This window comes from Hemitrygon akajei, chromosome 14 (assembly GCF_048418815.1).
Source record: "Hemitrygon akajei chromosome 14, sHemAka1.3, whole genome shotgun sequence".
Taxonomy (NCBI): domain Eukaryota; kingdom Metazoa; phylum Chordata; class Chondrichthyes; order Myliobatiformes; family Dasyatidae; genus Hemitrygon; species Hemitrygon akajei.
Genome location: NC_133137.1, coordinates 20,542,976 through 20,561,282, shown reverse-complemented (window position 1 = coordinate 20,561,282; position 18,307 = coordinate 20,542,976). Strand labels below are relative to the sequence as shown.

Sequence of the window (18,307 nt, the reverse complement as noted above, 5' to 3'; positions counted from 1 at the left end):
ATTGAGCAAAATGCAGCTTCATGCGGGCCGGATCAGTCGGACGCGTGCAAACGCAGCTTTCGTTGCCTCCATTTTTTCAGCCTGCTCTCATGTGTCTCAGTCTCTGCTATAACTACAAAGTGTTTCACTTTACAAATTCCGTTTCTTATGAAGAAGACTGCCGAGCAAGACTGCCGAATAAACACTAAAAACCCTGAAAACCTGGTACCTGAATAAACTCAGCATTAGCCATATCATACGTCATAGGCTCTTCGATTACTGGGGCCAGCTTTAATAGTAATTAGATATTATCTCGCGGGCCAAAGATAATTCCACCGCAGGCCGGATTTGGCCCGCGGGCCTTGAGTTTGACATATATGTCTTACATGTTTCTCCATGATGTGAGCCATCTGGAGGGTTAAAAATCCAATTAATTTCTTTTTGAAGAAGGACGTCACTACATTGTGAATATTTCCACTTCTCAATGGCTTCTTGCAACTCGCGCTCAGCTCCAACGAAGTTTGTCACATTATCGGCGCACAGTTCACAAACGTGTCCTCATCTTGTTGTAAAGTGTCAAAGGGAAAACAAAAGAATCTGTCTAAAGAAAATGCCACTTCAATGTGAACTGCTGGTATAGTTAGACAGGTAATTATGACCCCGTACCTCTTCACTTTAGTCCTTCTGCTTGTCACTTCAAAAGTAGTCCACTCCTACACGTATAAACAGTGATTCATCTGGAGAGGCCCGATCCAGAGGTAGATCTGCCATGTGCTGGCAACCTGGATCTGTGAGCAACCATCAACAAACAACACACTTACACAGGATCCTTCTTATAGCTGTACAAGCACCAGGAATCCATCATTTTTGGCATAACCTGGATAACATGTGGTTATGGCCACCATGTCCCACCTCTTGATGTACATGCTCAGAATGATGTCTGAGATATGAAGATCCTTTGCCAGTATAACAAGATATTTAGATTCTTCAGGCATAGCTGCCCTACTAAGTCATCCACCAACTCTCAAAACACCATCTTCAAGTACAGGATCACGCTTGAAAACATGGACTTCCTTTTCACACTCTCTGCCTTTGCAAACTTGAGAACTCATTTGGAAATCTCTTTGACAAAACCCAATTATCTCTATTTCAGCCTTTCTGAGCTCCTCCAGTGAGAGACACTCTTGATTGATCTGACTTTTGGCCTTCTCAAATCTCTCTCTCCAAAGAATACCCTTGTTGTTCTTCAGCCAAGTCAGACTGAGCAAGAGCAATGCCCACTTGCTTCCTCTTCTGACTAAGAAACAAGAGCAGGTTCTTAAATCTAAGAATCCAGGCCACTGTCTTCCTCAACTAGTTCCAAGATGAGAAATAATGGATTATATGTGTTACTGTGCCCACCTCCTCTTCAACCTTCATGGGATTTATTGTAACACTCCTCTTGACTTCTGGATCAGCTAGCAGAAGTTCTCCAGAAGAATCAAAATTCACAGATCTCTTCCATCACCATCATTTCCTTTCAGTGGTCCATTAGTCCAATCCAACATTGTTCTATTTGCATTGGGTCTATCATAAACTGCGAATCACTTGCAACGGCTCCATTGTTTTAGGCACATTTGTCCCCATCAGTAGCTCAATTTCTAAATCAATCTCTGGCAAATAAACTTATGCTTTCTTGATGCCGATTGCCAGGATGTGGGGTTTGGTGTTTGATGTTCTTGTTGCTGTTTCCCCATGTGGGTGCGAGGGAGGGGTTGGGGAAGTTGGGGGTTTGCAAGTTTTTGTTTCTTTTCCTTTTTGAGCGGGGGTGGGTTGCAATTGATGTCTTTCTTTCAACTTACTTCGATTCTGCATACATACTTTGATAATAAGAATGGACTTTGGAACCTTTTATTTCAGGTGAGACGATCCCTGGAAATTCCTCTGTTATGAAATGTTTCATTTGTGGATGGGCAGACTATATAGTTACTCATGATCTTCTCTTGATGCATGTAAGAAAATGCTTGTTTTTTCTCCTCCAAAAAAAAAGGATTTGCAATTGAGGATTTCAAGTTCCCTGCCCCCATCATCTTATTTTGCTATGGATATCCAGTCCCTATATACTCCAGCCCCCACCAGCAAGGCCTAAAAGCTCTCTTTTTTTTTTTCTGGACACCAGACCTAACCAGTTCCCCTCCACCATGACTCACCTCCGCCTGGTGGAACTTGTCCTTACTCTAAATAATTTCTCATTTTGCTCCTCCCACTTCCTTCAAACCCATAAGATAGCCATGGGTACTCGCATGGGTCCCAGCTATGCCTGCCTGTTTGTCGACTACGCGGAACAGTCTATGTTTCAAGCCTACATTGGTGACCATCCTGCACTTTTTCTACACTACATTGATGACTGCACTGGTGCTGCTTCCTGCATCTGTGCTGAACTTGTCAACTTCATCTGCTTTGCCTCCAACTTCCAGCTTGCCCTCAAGTTCACCTGGTCCATTTCCACCACCTCCCTTCCCTTACTCAATCTCACTGTCTCTATCTCCGGAGACAGCGTATCCACTGATGTCTATTACAAATGCACAGACTCTCACAGCTACCTAGACTACACCTTGTCCCACCCTACTACTTCTAAAACGCCATCCCCTTTTCTCAATTCCTCTGTCTCCACTGCATCTGCTCTCAGGATGAGGCTTTTCATTCTAGAATGAAGGTGATGTCGTTCTTTTTCAAAGAAAGGGACTTCCCTTCCTCCACCATCAACGCTGCCTTCAACCGCATCTCTTCCATTTCATGCACGCCTGCTCTTACCCCATCCTCCCACCACTCTACCAGGGATAGGGTTCCTCCTGTCCTCACTTACCACCTCACCAGCCTCCCTGTCCAGCGCATAATTCTCCAAAACTTCCACCACCTCCAACAGGATCCCACCGCATAGCACATCTTTCCCTTCCTCCCCCACCACTTTCTACTTTCCGCGGGGATCACTCCTTACGCAACTCCTTTGTCCATTCGTCCCTCCCCACTGATCTCCCTCCTGGCATTTATCCTTCCAAGCAGAACAAGTAATACACCTGCCCTTACACCTCCTCCCTCACGACCATCCAGGGCCCTAAACAGTTCTTCCAGGTGAGGCAACAATTCACCAGAGAGTCTGTTGGGGTCACTTTCTGTGTTTGGTGCTCCTGGTGTGGCCTCCTGTATATCAGTGAGACCCGACATAGAGTGAAGGACCACTTCACTGAGCATCAATGCTCCATCCACCAGAACAAGCAGGATCGCCCTATGGCCACCAAGTTTAATTCCACTTCCCATTCCAATATGTCCATGCATGGCCTCCTCCACTGACGTGATGAGGCCACACTTAGGTTGGAGGAACAACACCTTGTATTCCGTTTGGGTAGCCTCCAACCTGATGGGATGAACATCAATTTCTCAAACTTCCGGTAATGCACCCACAACACCCCCCTTCCTCCATTTCCCATCTCTTTTTCCCCCTCTCACCTCATCTTGCCCGCCCATTGCCTTCCGCTGGTGCTCCTTCCCCTTTTTTCTTCCATGGCCTTCTGTCTCTTTTACCAATCAACATCCCAGCTCTTTACTTCATCCCTCCCCCTCCAGGTTTCACCTATCACCTGGTGGTTCTCTCTCCCCTCCCCCCACCTTTTAAATATACTCCTCAGCCTTTTTCTCCAGTCCTGCCGAAGGGTTTCAGTTCGATACGTTGACTGTACTTTTTTCCATAGATGCTGCCTGGCCTGCTGAGTTCCTCCAGCATTTTGTGTGGGTTGCTCAGATTTTCAGCATCTGCAGATTTTCTCTTGTTTGTCCTTTTTTTCTGTCAAGTTGAGCTTGTTCATGAGGCCTATTGTGCAGAAACTGCTGCACCTGATCTAGGAAAGCATAAGGAACCACTGTCTTGTTGCCCTTCTTAAACTTCACTTGTACTGGAACATTGGGAAGTTTAAAATCATGATCACCAGCCCCTGTAAACCCACTAGATACCAGGACACTAGTCACTCCTGTGTCTGATTCTTTCACAGCTTGTTTTGATTATGCACCCTTTTCGTTCAAGTGAATATGAAGTACAGAATGCTGGGATGCTTGCTACTGCATACCTTGTATGAAAGACACTTACTGCAATCTTTGCTGATGTGTCCTGTACACAAACAGCCAAAGCAGGTACCACTTTTTTTAGGAAGTCCATCTTCTCACTGTGAGCCCTTTTCTCTAGCTGAGGGCACAAATCCAATGCATGTTCAGCCTTGCAGAACAGACAAATCCTTTTGGCTGACGAGACCATTTCCCTTCCATTAATTTCAGGTTGAGTTTTAGCTTTACTTCTCAGAGTGGCCACAATAGTGGCAAAGCTCCTTCCTTTAGCCTTAGAATGAAATTGTGATTTGTGTTCACACTTCTGCCTATTGCTGGTGATGTGTAGTCCCAAAGATCGGGTGTGTAGTAATCTTTACTTGCCTTTCTTTAAATTCAACAATGTCAGTGAAAATAATCTTATATTTGTGCCTTTCTTGCAGTTTACAGACCGCTGTTCTCCATTTATCCCTAAACATATAGAGCAATTCTTTATGATAATCAACATTTTAGCAAGCATGTCCAGCTCACACGTACGCTGCAGTTCTTGCAAGACATTGCAGCAGCCACGAAGAGAAAGACTGTAGTCTTGAAAAGCTTTCATAATTTCAGATTTGATAGGTACCCAAGAAATAGCCCTTTGGATGTAGGCAGATACAATTTTCTGTTCATTACCAAAATGTTCTTGTAGTAAAGCCTTAGGTTTTAGATATTCTTTCTTAGGGTCAACATACTGACAACTTCTGACAAGTTCTATAGGACAACCTCTAGTGGACTGTTCAAGGAAATAAAGGCAGTCACTATAACTCTCATTCTTGCCCTCAAAAGCCCTCATGAATGCACGATACTGCAATGGATCTCCATAGAAGATTTGAATCTCTCTTTTAGACAAAGATGAAAGGTGTTGCCATTGTACCAATAAAGTTGTTATTTCATTTTGCTTCCTCATTATATCAGTGGTACTGTTTTGACCACTAACCTCTAAAACAAGAGTGTTTCCATGCTGTGTTAATGTCTGCATGAGCATTCTGAGCTGCTGGACAAGACATATGTTCAGAGTGCCTCATTAGCACAGGCTGAGAGTAAGCATCCTGAATGACCTCTTGGCATGTTGTTCATGTTTCACAGTCACCTGAGGAATGAATAAATCAGCATATACATTGGATGTTTTTGTTTTTCTTTGTGCCTTTTCAATATGGGATCTCAGACCATAGGACTGTCTTGCTGGAGCACTTCTAGCACTTGCCACACTTGAAACCCTTAGCACATTAACTTTAGCCATATGTGAAGTAATTTCTCCCTCCATTTTAAGTTGTTCTTTCCTTTTCCATTGCAGCTCCTTCCTTTTCCTTAGATGCTCCTCTTGATCTTCAAACACGTTTGTCCTTCAATAATTTGAAGTGCAATTATGCAGCTAAATCAGCCTGTTTTGTTGTGTGCAGAGGGGGTAGTAGATACTTAAAATTTCCTTCTTGCAGCAGAACCTTGAGCACTGATATTAGACACACTTTCATTCAGTTTCACATAATCCTGTGGATCACCTGCTCTATGCGTAGTCAAAACATGTCTTGGAATTTGTGAGACATTGTCTGATGGAAGGTGAGACACATATTCACTTGTTGCAGCAACATGAACTTCAATATAACATGTTTGGGTCAACCATTGTTTTGTATCCCCTATGAATGCACTGCAATAGCAATGAATGTTTGAAAAACATCGGTTCTGTTTTTCTTGTTTGGACTTGGGAAGTAGTGAGATTAGCATGCAATGTTGCTTAACAACAGCTTCACAGAGATTAGTCAAATCCTCAAGATGAGATTGCACTTAATTTTCATAAGATCATTAATTGATGGTATTAAACCTTTAATGTTGTTCACATTTGTTTCATACTCCTTTTAAAGACTTTCAATTAGATTAGCCTTAGCTTCAGCTTTAATTTCTCTTTTCCAAGCTCCAACAGCAGGGTCTTTGGTGCCACTTCCATGCTCATGTTACTTTCCCTAGTTTTGTGACATGCAATTACCTCTTTGTTCACCCATAGCTCTGGAGATATTGAATTCAATAAATGTAGTCAATAAACAAACTGTCTGTGCATCCACAGCACTTAAACCAGATCAAACAACTAGACTTTAATTCAAACGCCGGCAACTGGAATATTTCATCACTTCAATAAAACAAAGTGACGAACCCTCAGGCAAACACCACACATCAGGCAACAGTCCCCAATGGATGAGTAGTGCTGACCATTTAAAAGTGTGTTCAAACCACAAACGCACAACATGAATCAATGAAAGGTCGCAAATAATTTAAGCACAAGTTGCTTCTGTTTCCAACATGTTGTTCTCAGTGTTATAATTCCAATTTCACCAATGAGTCCGAGGCAGTCCTTTGCGGTAGACTAGTGTTTGTTTGGTATAACTATTTTTTTGTTGTTGACAAAATGTAGTGGTGCCTCAAAAACAAACCAAAACCGCTGAGAGACTAAGTCAGGGTAATCAACACTGTAATAACATGCTTCCAAATAATGAATTTCCACAATCAACAGAGATATGTTTGATCATTTATTATGAAACCAGTATAGATGAACAATATAGTGAAAAAAAACTAATGAAACTTAAGTTAGTGATATAACAATCTTAGCATTCAAATAAGCAATATTACTAAGCGTACTAATTGATGATCAAATAGCAGTTTGCAGTCGAACTAAATTAGTGTTCCAATTAGCGAAGTTAGCATTTTTAAGCAATATCAGAATTAGCATTCTGTATGTATTTAAACAGTAAAGAATACAAAAAAGTCTTTCCCCTTGGCTCAACCCCTCTCCACTAAACTAAACAACTAAGACAAAGCATGAATATGTAATTATACTCATTTGCTTCTACCACACCTCTAGCCATGTGACAGATTACCATAATAAATGCGCCACAAAATAAATACAGACAGAAAATAGTTACATGGCTCCTACAGAGAGGAAGACAACACTTCAGAGAATAATACTGTTAACAATATTAAATAACACGGGGATCAGGTCGGGAAATTGGGTGGTGAGTGGTTGAGTAGAAATCGGATCAAGGGAGAAGATGGTAGCTGTCATTGAATGAGATGAATTTGCAGTGAATATGAGGAGAAAAAAGGGGAAAATAGAGAAGGTTGGGAGTTCTGGACTGGGCAATAGGGAACATTAGAACTTTAGAACAGTTGGCTAAGAATGAATGGAAATGGCAGAGACAGAAAATCAGTTATTTTCAGTCTTGGTGACAATAGAATTCCATGAGCTCCTGCCATGAGTTAGAGGTAAATGAGTTTAAGGAGACAATTTCAGTAAAATAACCAGAGGATGCAGAGTCATAGAGCACTACAGCACTGAAGAAGGCCCTTGAGTCTAGCTATTCCATGCCAATCTGTTGTTCTGCCTAGTCCCATAAATCCATACCTGGATCATAGCCCTCCCTCCCCCTTCTACTCATTAATTCATCCAAGCTTCTTTTAATTGGACCTGCATCCACCACTTCCACTGGCAGCTGGTTCCACACTCGCACCACTCTCTGAATGAAAAAGACCTCCCTCCCCTGGTTTACTTAAATATATTTCACCTTTCACCCTTAATCTATAACCTCTAGTTCTAGTCTTATCCAACCTCAGAGGTAAAATCCTGCTTGCATTTACCCTATCTATATCCCTCATTATTTTGTATACCTCCAACACTCCAGGGGAAAAAAATCTAATCTATTTAACCTTTCCCCAAAACTCAAGTCCAGCAATATTCTTGTAACTTTTTTTTCTGTACTATTTCAGTCTTATTGATCTCTTTCTTGTATGTATATAGCCAGAATTGCCCACAATACTCCAAATTTGGCCTCATCAACATCTTATACAACTTCAACATAAAATCCCAAATCTTCTACACAATACTCTTACTTAAGGAAGCCAATGTACCAAAAGTTCTCTTTATGCCCTATTTATGTGATGCAATTTTCAAGGAATTACAGATATATAGTCCCAGATCCATCTGTTCTATCACACTCCTCAGCATCCTACTGTTCACTGTGTATGTTCTACCTTGGTTTGTCCTCCAAAAAGTGCAACACCTCACATTTGTCTGCATTAAATCCCATCGCCATTTGTCTGCCTATTTTTCCAGCTTGTCCAGATCCCTCCGCAAGCTTCGATAGACTTTCTCGCTGTCCACCATGCCCGAAATCTTGGTGTCATCTGCAAATTTGCCAATCCATTTTACCACATTATCATCAAGATCATTGATATAGATAACAAATAACAACAAACCCAGCACCAATCCCTGCGGCACATCACCAGTCAGAAGTCTACAGTCAGAGAGGCAACCATCTACTACCACTCTCAGACTTCTCCCAGAAAGGCAATGTTGAATCCAATTTACTACCTCAACTTGAGTGCCAAATTTCTTTACCAGCCTCCCATTCAGGATTTTTCAAAGCCCTTGCTGAAGTATCTTTGCAATTGAAGATGATCCTGCAATGGTGACCAAATTTTGGTAGAGCAGGAACCAATACTGCTTAATATGTTCTAGCCAGATCTTAAGGTAAATGGCTAAAACAATTGTTTGTTGTATCTGGGAAAACAGAGATAAGAGCTGTACAGGAAGAATGATCAGAGTTAGAGATATCAATTGTTTTAGTAAGTATTAACTTGGCGGGAAGGATTGAGTTGAACAGATCAGTGGCTGCAGGAGTATCACGATGAACAGCAAGGCAAAGCTGTGAACTTGAATATGCAGATGTAAGTAATTGGGAAAGATGATAAGGAAAATTTCTAGGAAGCATAAAGAAAAAAAAAGTAGAAGTGTAAATTGAAGTAATGGGCTTCAGCCTAGAGTGGCACCAAAACATAAGAAAAAGTTGCATGGGCTAAATTATTTAGGATTTTAGTATAAATAAATTCTAGAAATACATGAAGAATAGATAGGAGAAAACAGTTGATGTGCTGAGTTAGAATCAGAATTCCCATATGGTAATAAAACTGTTGTAGATAGAATTGACTCCACATGGAGCTCTAAGAACTGGTTATATTCTACAGAGTAATGCAACAGCCAAATGAAGACTAGAAACAGTCTGAACCATAAAGCATCAAAGAGCGCTGTAGTTATATATTGTAGAACAATAATTAGGGGGCTGGAATGTAGGAGCCATGCATTTCTGTGCTGGGTGTTTATTATGGTAACTCATCACATTAGTGGGATCAAGGTAAAAGCAAAGGGAATAAGTTGCCATAATAAATGCACAGCACAGAATACATGGGGTACAAGTGCAATGTTAAATGTCTGTAAATTTATTGCATAGCAGAAAATAGAAGGTGGGTGAAATGCTATAAAATCTGGAAGTATCAAGTACCTTGGCCTTGATAATGAAACTAAAATGGGAACTTGGACTGGGACTGAAGCTGAACAACTATTCCAGCCACAAATATAGCTGTAGAACACAGCAGACAAAATAGAGACTTATTACAATATAGCACATAACATTGCAAATGTTTTGCCTTCAAGTATTTATGCGATTTCTTTTTAAAAGTTCAAAGTAAAATTTATTATCAGAGTACATACATGTCACCATGTACAACTTTGAGATTCTTTTTCTGCAGGAATACTTAGCAAATCTATAGAACAGTAACTGCAAACAGGATCAATATTCAACCAACTATGCAAATTCAAATATAAATAAATAGCAATAAATAACAAGCATGAAATAACAAGATAGAGTCCTTAAAGTGAGATAATTGGTTGTGGGAACACCAGAAGTAGATTGAGTGTCGTTATCCCTTTTCGTTCAAGAGCCTGATGGTTGAGGGGTAGTAACTGTTCCTGAATCTGATGGTGCAAGTTCTGAGGCACTTGTACCTTCTACCTGTTGGAAGCAGTAAGAAAAAATCATGGCCTGGGTGGTGAGAATCTTTGATGGATGCTGCTTTTCTATGGCAATGTTTCATGTAGATGTGCTCAATGGTTGGGAGTGTTTTACCCGTGATGTACTGGGCCATATCCACTAGCTTTTGTAGGATTTTCTGCTCAAAGTCATTGGTGTTCCCAGGCCGTAATGCAGCCAGTAAGCACACTATCCACCACACATCCAAAGTCTTTCCGAAATATGCATTTATCCCTGTTTCAGAGCAGAAAATACAGGTCATAAAGAAAGTTTTTTATCTATGAAACCTCTGGCTCCTTAGATAATTATCTCAATCTTGCTTGTTTCTGCATCGCCTAATATATTCACTTTGAACCACTTAGTGGGAGGTCATCCATGTCATTGTGAATAGGCTAGATTTTTTGCAGAAGTTCCCATTAGTTCCACTTCCTGTGACTAATGGAAACCCCCTTCCAAGGATATATTTTGTCAGGACTCCACAAACCGAAGATTCAAGATTCAGATTTAATTATCGAAACATACAGTGAAATGTGATGCTTGCATTAACAGCTGACACACCCAAGGATATGCCGGGATATGCCCACTAGTGTCACCACACATCCCGATGCCAACATAGCTTGCCCACAATGCTCAGCAGAACAATACAGAACACAAGTGACAAAATAACAACAGAAAAACAAGGCGTTTGTAACAGAGGTGTTCAAACGCGTGAAGTGAATGAGACCAACTGCATACAGTTTCAAAGATACAGCAGAGCAAGATGAGTTGAATAGCTAATATCTACAGTATATTGCAATAATGCTTCTCTGGTTTAAGTTACAGTTGTTAAGTGTCTGCTAATTTGAACAATCAATCCATGTTCTTCTGAAGTCTGCTACAATCCTTTTCATTGTCTACTAGAGTTTTGTGTTTCATGTTTGTATATTTTAAGTCATGTCGTCAAAAAGATCATTGTCCTAAGAGATACTCCCGAGGTATTGTTCACTTTCCTCCAATGTGATAAACAATCAGTTTCCACCATTCTGTGCTTCCCGTTTTTTAGCTACTTACTGATCCTTTAATGTCATTGGATGTAATTTCATGAATAATATTACTTTAATAATTCTGTTCTGGTTTCTGATAATTAACCTATACTTTTATTCCAGATTATTTTCCTATTTTAGGCTGATTGGCCTGAAGTTGTCAGGTTTATCATTTTGTCGTTTCTTTAATCAGGACTGCATTATTTGCAACCTTTTTTGGGCTTTGCCACCCAATCACATCTAACAAAGACTGGAAGCCAGAATCTCTTCAATCTTTATCTATAGTTCCTTCAGAAACCTCAGAATAGGGAAACAGAAAATAAAGAGCAGTGGTAGGCATTCTATTGTGCCATTCAACATGATCCTCCATCTTCTCACTTCTCTCCTCATACTTCTTGCTGCTTACTGGATCCAGGAACCTATTTTCTCTTAAATATGTTCATCAACTTGGCCCCTACGGTTCATTATGTAGCTAACTTCACAGTTTCACTGCTCTCTGGGTAAAGAATTTTCTCTTCCTCTCTGCCCTAAATCTCTTGTCCTGTAATCTGAGAGAATGATCCTTGATTCCAGGTAGTCCAGCAAGGAGAACCACTCTCACACCCACTCTGTCAGAAGTTTGTAAGTTACATTCCTATCTCATTTTTCTAAATTCTGGTGAACATACACCTGGGCAACTTAATCTCTTCTCACACAGCAATTCCGCCAGTGCAGAAGCCTTTTGCCACATTCCTCATAAATGCATCCCTTCTTACATAAGACCAAAGCTTTGTACAGTTCCATGACTGGTAGAATTTTGAACGAGGAGAAATAATCACATGATTAGAGGGCAGTCATTTTAAAGGTGAGGTGAGCAGGAACTTCTCAGATGGTAGAGAATCTGTGGAATTCTTCACCCTGCAAGATTGTGACTAGATTATTGTTTGTTTTTTTAAAAGAAATAGATCTTGACATTGAGAATTATAAGGAACTGGCACAGAAGAGATGAGAACTGGGGCAGGACAGCCATGATCATATTGAATGCCAAGGAAGTCTGGGGTTGGTTAGTGTCCTAGTCATGCTCCATTTGTATGTACCTAAGAATACAAGTGTGATCTCAATAAGGCTCAATATAATTGCAGTAAGACAATCTTTTTCTTGTACTCCTCTTGCTTTTCACAACGCAGCTGATATCTAGCCTTCAAAGTATTTCCTGCATGTTCTGTTGTAACCATCTGATTAATTCTGTTGCATGCTGTAATTTCCGTTCAGCTAATTTCGTTTTTTTTGGATGTATGTATTAATCTACAACTACTTTTTTTTAGGAAAAAAGAGCAAGGCAAAGATCCTTCTAAACATTTAAAAGGCCGCATTGCAATATGAACGCCTTCCGTGTCTGTTGGTATTTAAGTACTGGAGCAGGCCTTACGGCCATTGGAGTCTAATTTGTTCCTTTAACATGACTGATTCTGACGGCGGCGATGAATTTTCACCAAGGCAGCGGTGGCCAGGGCCGAACCTCCGCCCTGCAGTTCGGTTTTGTGGAGGGCGGCCGGGGTGAAGCGGACACCTCCGGAGCCTGGTCCCGGCGTGGCCGCTCGGCCGCCGCCGCCGCTGCTGCAGTGGTCCGGCTGACGTCACCGCGATTTCCCGGCAGCCCCGGTTGCTAGCGGACTGGACAATGTCACTGCAGCGCTTCCATGCTGAATGGCAGGATTTAGACAAAGAATTCAAGCAACTTCAGGTAAATGTTACTCCCTGCATGAGCTGGGAGGCGGCGGGGGAGCGAATAGTGAAAGGTGCATCTTCTTGTCCGGTGACACTGGTTCCGCCGGAGCAACTGGACGCGACTTCAGCTTTGTGATGCTGCTCAGTGCTGAAATCTCACATTGGCGCTTGGTGCTCCCTTTGGCTTTTGTCTCTGCCGGTAGTAAAAATTTCAGGAAGCCCGGAGCTGGAAGGCTCTTCTCGACTAGGTGTGGGTTTGAAGCATAATTCTGCCTCAGCTTCATTTAGCGCGGCCAGTGAGAGCTATATCGTGATTGATTTCTTCCCGGGGTCATTGTATCGCAAATTCATTTATTTGCCAGAATTTCACTGATGCCAAAGTTCCCCGGTGTCAATGTAAAGCGATACAAGCTGGATCCGTGATCAATCGATTTTTAGAACAGTGCTGTCAGTAACGTTAAGTGAATTCTTAAAGCCTTCGTTGTGACCGAGTGCGCTTTTAATCGCTTGCCGGTCGAAAATATTTAATCTGGTCTGTTAATTCTGAATGTTTTTGCACCCATAAAAGGGATTCAAGATACGGTATAAAAATAGGATATGTTCATAATTAGGGGAAGTTTATTAAAATTGTGACTGTATAAGGCCATACGAAATAGGAATAGGAGTTAATCATTGGTTTGTTGCAGAACCTCCGCTTGTTAATTGTTCAAGTCCAAATTTGATTTTGAAAATTTGTTCCAGTATGTTTTTACAAATTATAACTAGAATCATGATATATGGGACAATGTTTTCTCAACAGGACAATGGTAATGCTGTTATCACCTTGTATAAAACATTGTTCAAGGACTATAAGTATACCTGGAGAGTGGTAGAAAATAGTGCTGAACATAGCATGCAGCCCTTGCGTATGGGACTGCAGGAAGCATGAGCAAGCTGACTGTAAAGCCATGGTACAAAGGTCACTCAAGTTGCAAGTGAAAGGTGAGGGAAGTGTTGTAACGGGAAGAAGAAGGGTGTTCAGCCCAATATCACATGACCTTTTAAATGCTAAAGATCAAAGGACAGTTCAAAATTTACATCCTGTCTACAATGCTTCCTTTGAATTACAAATAACTTTCACATCCTCTTCTTGATATCCTCACTTCAGACACCCAAAGTGAATGTTAATCACCATTGTATGGTTTTATTACAATTAATGTTGTTTTAGGAATCTATTGTCCAGAGCTGCACTTTCAATTTAATCTGCGGTCCACATTCAGGCCTAAGGATTAGTTGCTGAAGTTAATACTTTCCAGAATATGCCCTGACAGGAAGGAAGAATGGATACTGTTCTCTGCAGGCCTGAGCATGAGGGTCAGAGGCTATCTTGTCTGCTGTGAGAGCCATATTTAAGAATGTATTCTTGGATATGAGTGGAATTTTCTAGGAGCGGAGCACATCACTTCCAGTGGCATGGGTAGAATTAAAAATGGTTTAAAAATGTTGAACCACAAAGGCGGTGATCTCACTGTCACTGAACTGTATGGAAATTAGCATTGTCACCAAGATCAGAGGGCAGAAAGTAAGGGTCACAAACTGCAAGGGAGAAATGGGTAACACACACAGTGCTGGGGGAACTCAGCAGGCCAGGCAGCATCTATGAAAACAGTCGATGTTTTGGGCTGTCAGGAGTCTAGCATCTACAGATTTTCTCTTGTTTGTGGGAGAAATGGGTTTCAACTCAAATGCACGGAACTGAGGAAAGAGGGACCTGTTCTATCAGGGCAGACTTCAATTGATTTGGGAGTGTTTGTTTATTTAGAGATAAAGTGTGGAATATGCCCTTCCGGTCCTTCGAGCCAGGCCACCCTGTAAGCTCGATTTAACCCCAGCCTAATCATGGGAAAACTTAGAATGACCTATTAACCTACTGACCAGTATGTCTTTGGACTATGGAGGAAATCAGTGGACCTGGAGAAAACCCACGCATTCCACAGAGAAGACGTACAAACTCCTTGCAGATGACGTCGGAACTGAGCCCCGAACTCCAACATCCTGAGATGTAATAACATCATGCTAACAACTACACATCAAATAGCCAGTGTTGTAGATGGGACTTTTCAATCAGAAGTACCTAAGGTAAGGGTTTGAGTGGAGGAAGTATTTTAGCAAGTTAGAGGAAGAACAAGATGATACAGGGGAATAACATAAAATATTATATATAGAAATATTAAATATAAATATACATTGGGGGTGGTCTTGAGTTAGAAAGTGCACTGTATGAGAAGGATTTGGGTGCCCTAGTAGACTCATCACTATCCACATCTAGACAATGCACAGAAGCAATTAGGAGGGCTAATAGAATGTTGGGCTATATAATGTGCACAGTGGAGTTCAAGTCTAGAGATGTTCTCCTTAAGCTATATAATGCAATGTGAGGCCATCCCTTGAGTACTGGGTATGATTTTGGTCTCCATATTTTTTTGAGGAATGTGAAGGCACTGGAGAGAGTCCAGAGAAGGGTGAAGAGGGTTTGAGCTATGAAGAAAGATTGAAAGAACTAAAATCTTTTTAGCCGAGGTAGACGTAGAATGAGAGGGGACATGATAGAAGTGTTCAAAATCATTAAGGGTATAAGTAAGCTGGATGCCAGCTGCTACTTCAAAATTAATCCATCATCAAGGACACGGGGCCATAGGTGGAGACTGGATAAAGGGAGATTTCAGACTAACATCAGGAAGCATTTCTTTACACAGTGAGTGTAGACACATATAACAAACTACCTAGTTGTGTAGTTGAGAGTAGTACCTTAGAGACTTTCAAATCAAACTTGATAGTTATTTCAACACTCAATGTGAAGAAGAATTTGACAAGCTTTGTTGGGCCAGATGGTCTGTTCTTGTCAAAAACTTTCTAATGTTCTGAAGTGCGATAGAAAGAGGCGGAGGTGCCCCTGAGAATTAAAGCAGAGATAAAAAATGAACGAAGACAAAATTCAAGACTCCTTTTTACATTTCTGCACCATTTGCAACAGGATAGATAAATTGATAGCACAATTTGATTTTTAATTATTTGACATCTATTACAGGGATGTGATTATATAGTGACCAAAGCTGGGATCCTTCACATTCCGGAGGGATGACTTTGTTTCAGTAGTGAGAAATAACCTTGATGGAATCATTTGGATGAAGATAAGAAATGGTAAAGGGAAGGAGTTATTGGTGGTGGTTTATAGGTCTCTTAAAAATAATTGTACTGTAGGATAGAATGTAACTTCAGGATTGTTTAATGTCATTTCAAGTAACAATTGTAAAGGAGATCAAAATAATTGTTACTCTAGATGCAATGCAGCACAAAAAGAATACAATAATAAAAACACAATAAATATAGATACATAGGATTCCTTATACATTGATTGTAGATCGAGTGATGCTGGGTACAGGAGTGTCTGCATATAAGCTGACTGATAGGAAATGACAGAGTATTGGGAAATAGTGGGGGCAAGGAAGGAAAATTCTGAGTAATCATTTGTGGTGATAATAATTTTAAGGTTGATAAATCAGATTGTCAGAGGTAGCCTTGGGGATGAGAATATTTGAATCTCTTTCTTAGAATAGTGTACTGTGGAACAAACCAGGAAACAAATTGATTTGGATCTGGCATTGTGCAATGAGGCAGGGGTCAATTATTTATCTTGCAGTCAAAGATTCTCCAGGGAAGAGAGATCATAAACAAAATCTTGCATATGGTTTAAGAATATGGAACGTGGGTCTGAAGCTAGTGTTTTAAATTAAAATAAAGCAGTCCCTAGGGTAATAACTGTTCTTGAACTTGGTGGCATGGGACCTAAGGCTTCCTGTACCTTCTTCCCGATGATGGTAGTGAGAAGAGAGTATGGCCTTAAAGGTATGGGGGTCTTTGATGGATGCTGCTTTCATGTGCAGCATTTCAAGTAAAAGTACTCAGTGGTGGGGAGGTCTATGATGAACTGGTGTCTTTTCTGTTCCTGGGCATCAGTGTTTTCCTACCAAGCATGATCCAGGCAGTTAGGGTATTCTCCACTGTGTATCTATTGAAATTGGTTAGAGTTTCTGGTGACATCCCGAATCCGTGCAAACTTCTAAGAAAGTAGAGGTGCTGTCATGCCTTCTTTGTGATGGTACTTAGGTGCTGGTCCCAGGACAGATCTTCTAATAGGATAACACCAAAGAATATAATGCTATTGACCCTCTCTACCTCCGATCCCTAATGAGCATCAGCTTCTTTCTCCTGTAGTCGACAATCAGCTCTTTGGTCTTGCTAACGTTTTTCGAGAGATCTTAAATCTCTCTCCTTTATGCTGATTCATCACCACTTTGACTTGGCCAACAACAGTGGTGTTGTCAGCGAACTTAAATATGGCATTGGAGCTGTACTTAACTGCACAATCATAGGTATAAAGTGATTAAAGCAGAGGCTTAAATACATCGCCTTGTAATTGCACCTCTGCTGATGGTGAGTATGTCGCCAATCCATACTGACCGAGGTCTGCCAGTTAGGAAATTGAGGATCCAGTTGCATAGGGAGGTATCGATGCCCAGGTCTTGGAAATGAGTGTTGAATGCTGAGCTGTAGTTAAGATGACAGACAGATATCAACCAAGTAAAATTTCTCTGAATTGCGTCTACTACATTTAAATATGAAGACAAATACAGTATGCAGTAACACACAAAATGCTGGAGGAACTCTGCAGGCCAGGCAACATCTGTGGGGCAAAAAAGTACATTTGACATTTTGGGCTGAGACCCTTTGGCAGGACTCCAGAGTAGTTTAACCAATGTCTCACAGAACTGAAACAAAACTTACTTTTTTTTTGTAATCAATCCCCCTTGCAATAAAAATGGAAACTTCCTGTTGGCATTTATAATTGTTTACTATATCTGTAAACTAGTCATTTGTGAATCATATTTAATAAAGTATTTAGTGATACAGCACGATAAGGGCTCTTCTGATCCATCGAACCCATGCCACCCCATTGCACCCACGTATGGCCCTTATCGTGCTGTATCACTGAATAATTTATTAAATATGATTCACAAATGACTAGTTTACAGACATAGTAAACAATTATAGATGCCATACATCTTTTGCGATATGGGAAGAAATTGAAGCAGCCAGAGGCAGCCCTCACTGTCACAGGGAGAACGTACAAACTGCTTTTAGAATTGAAGCCGGGTTGCTGGCACTGTAATGGTGTTACTCTAACCTCTGTGTGTACAGATCCCTCTGCATGTGAGCTCTGCAATTCCTGAGATAACACGTCTATTCTGAAAGAAAAAGAATAGAAACATTTTCCCATTTTCCCATTTTCCCAATTGTACTTCATTTTCTAGATCTCTGCCCTCCCATTAAACCTGTTTCCCTATTGTGATCTATCTGTGTCCTCTTTGCGACCTTTCCTATCTTCCTTTGAGTAAATTTCACTCCCATCTTCCAAATCATTTATATAAGTTAAAAATGCTGAGGCACAAACACTAATCACTGAGGCACATGAGTGGTTAAATTTTTCCAAAGAGAAAGAGAACCAGTTATGTTTAATTTTTTTTTCTGTTAGAGCATTGGCTGGCTCTCTTTCTGATATGTTACTTCCTAAACTATAAGCTTTACTGTAGT

General features: G+C 40.8%; 1 protein-coding gene across 2 annotated transcripts in view; it reads left to right on the top strand.

Moving 5' to 3' along the window:
• Positions 1-11,825: 11,825 nt before the first annotated feature.
• Positions 11,826-18,307, top strand: part of tmem120b (transmembrane protein 120B) — a 48,952-nt gene continuing 42,470 nt past the window's right edge. Inside the window, exons 1-2 of one of the 2 annotated variants that reach the window (XM_073065592.1) lie at positions 11,826-12,011; positions 12,274-12,692. In XM_073065592.1, the coding sequence (XP_072921693.1) occupies positions 12,630-12,692 (63 nt within the window). In that variant the 5' untranslated portion in view covers positions 11,826-12,011; positions 12,274-12,629. Of the gene's footprint in view, positions 12,090-12,273; positions 12,693-18,307 lie in introns of both variants that reach the window. The other variant, XM_073065591.1, reaches the window with a different exon arrangement.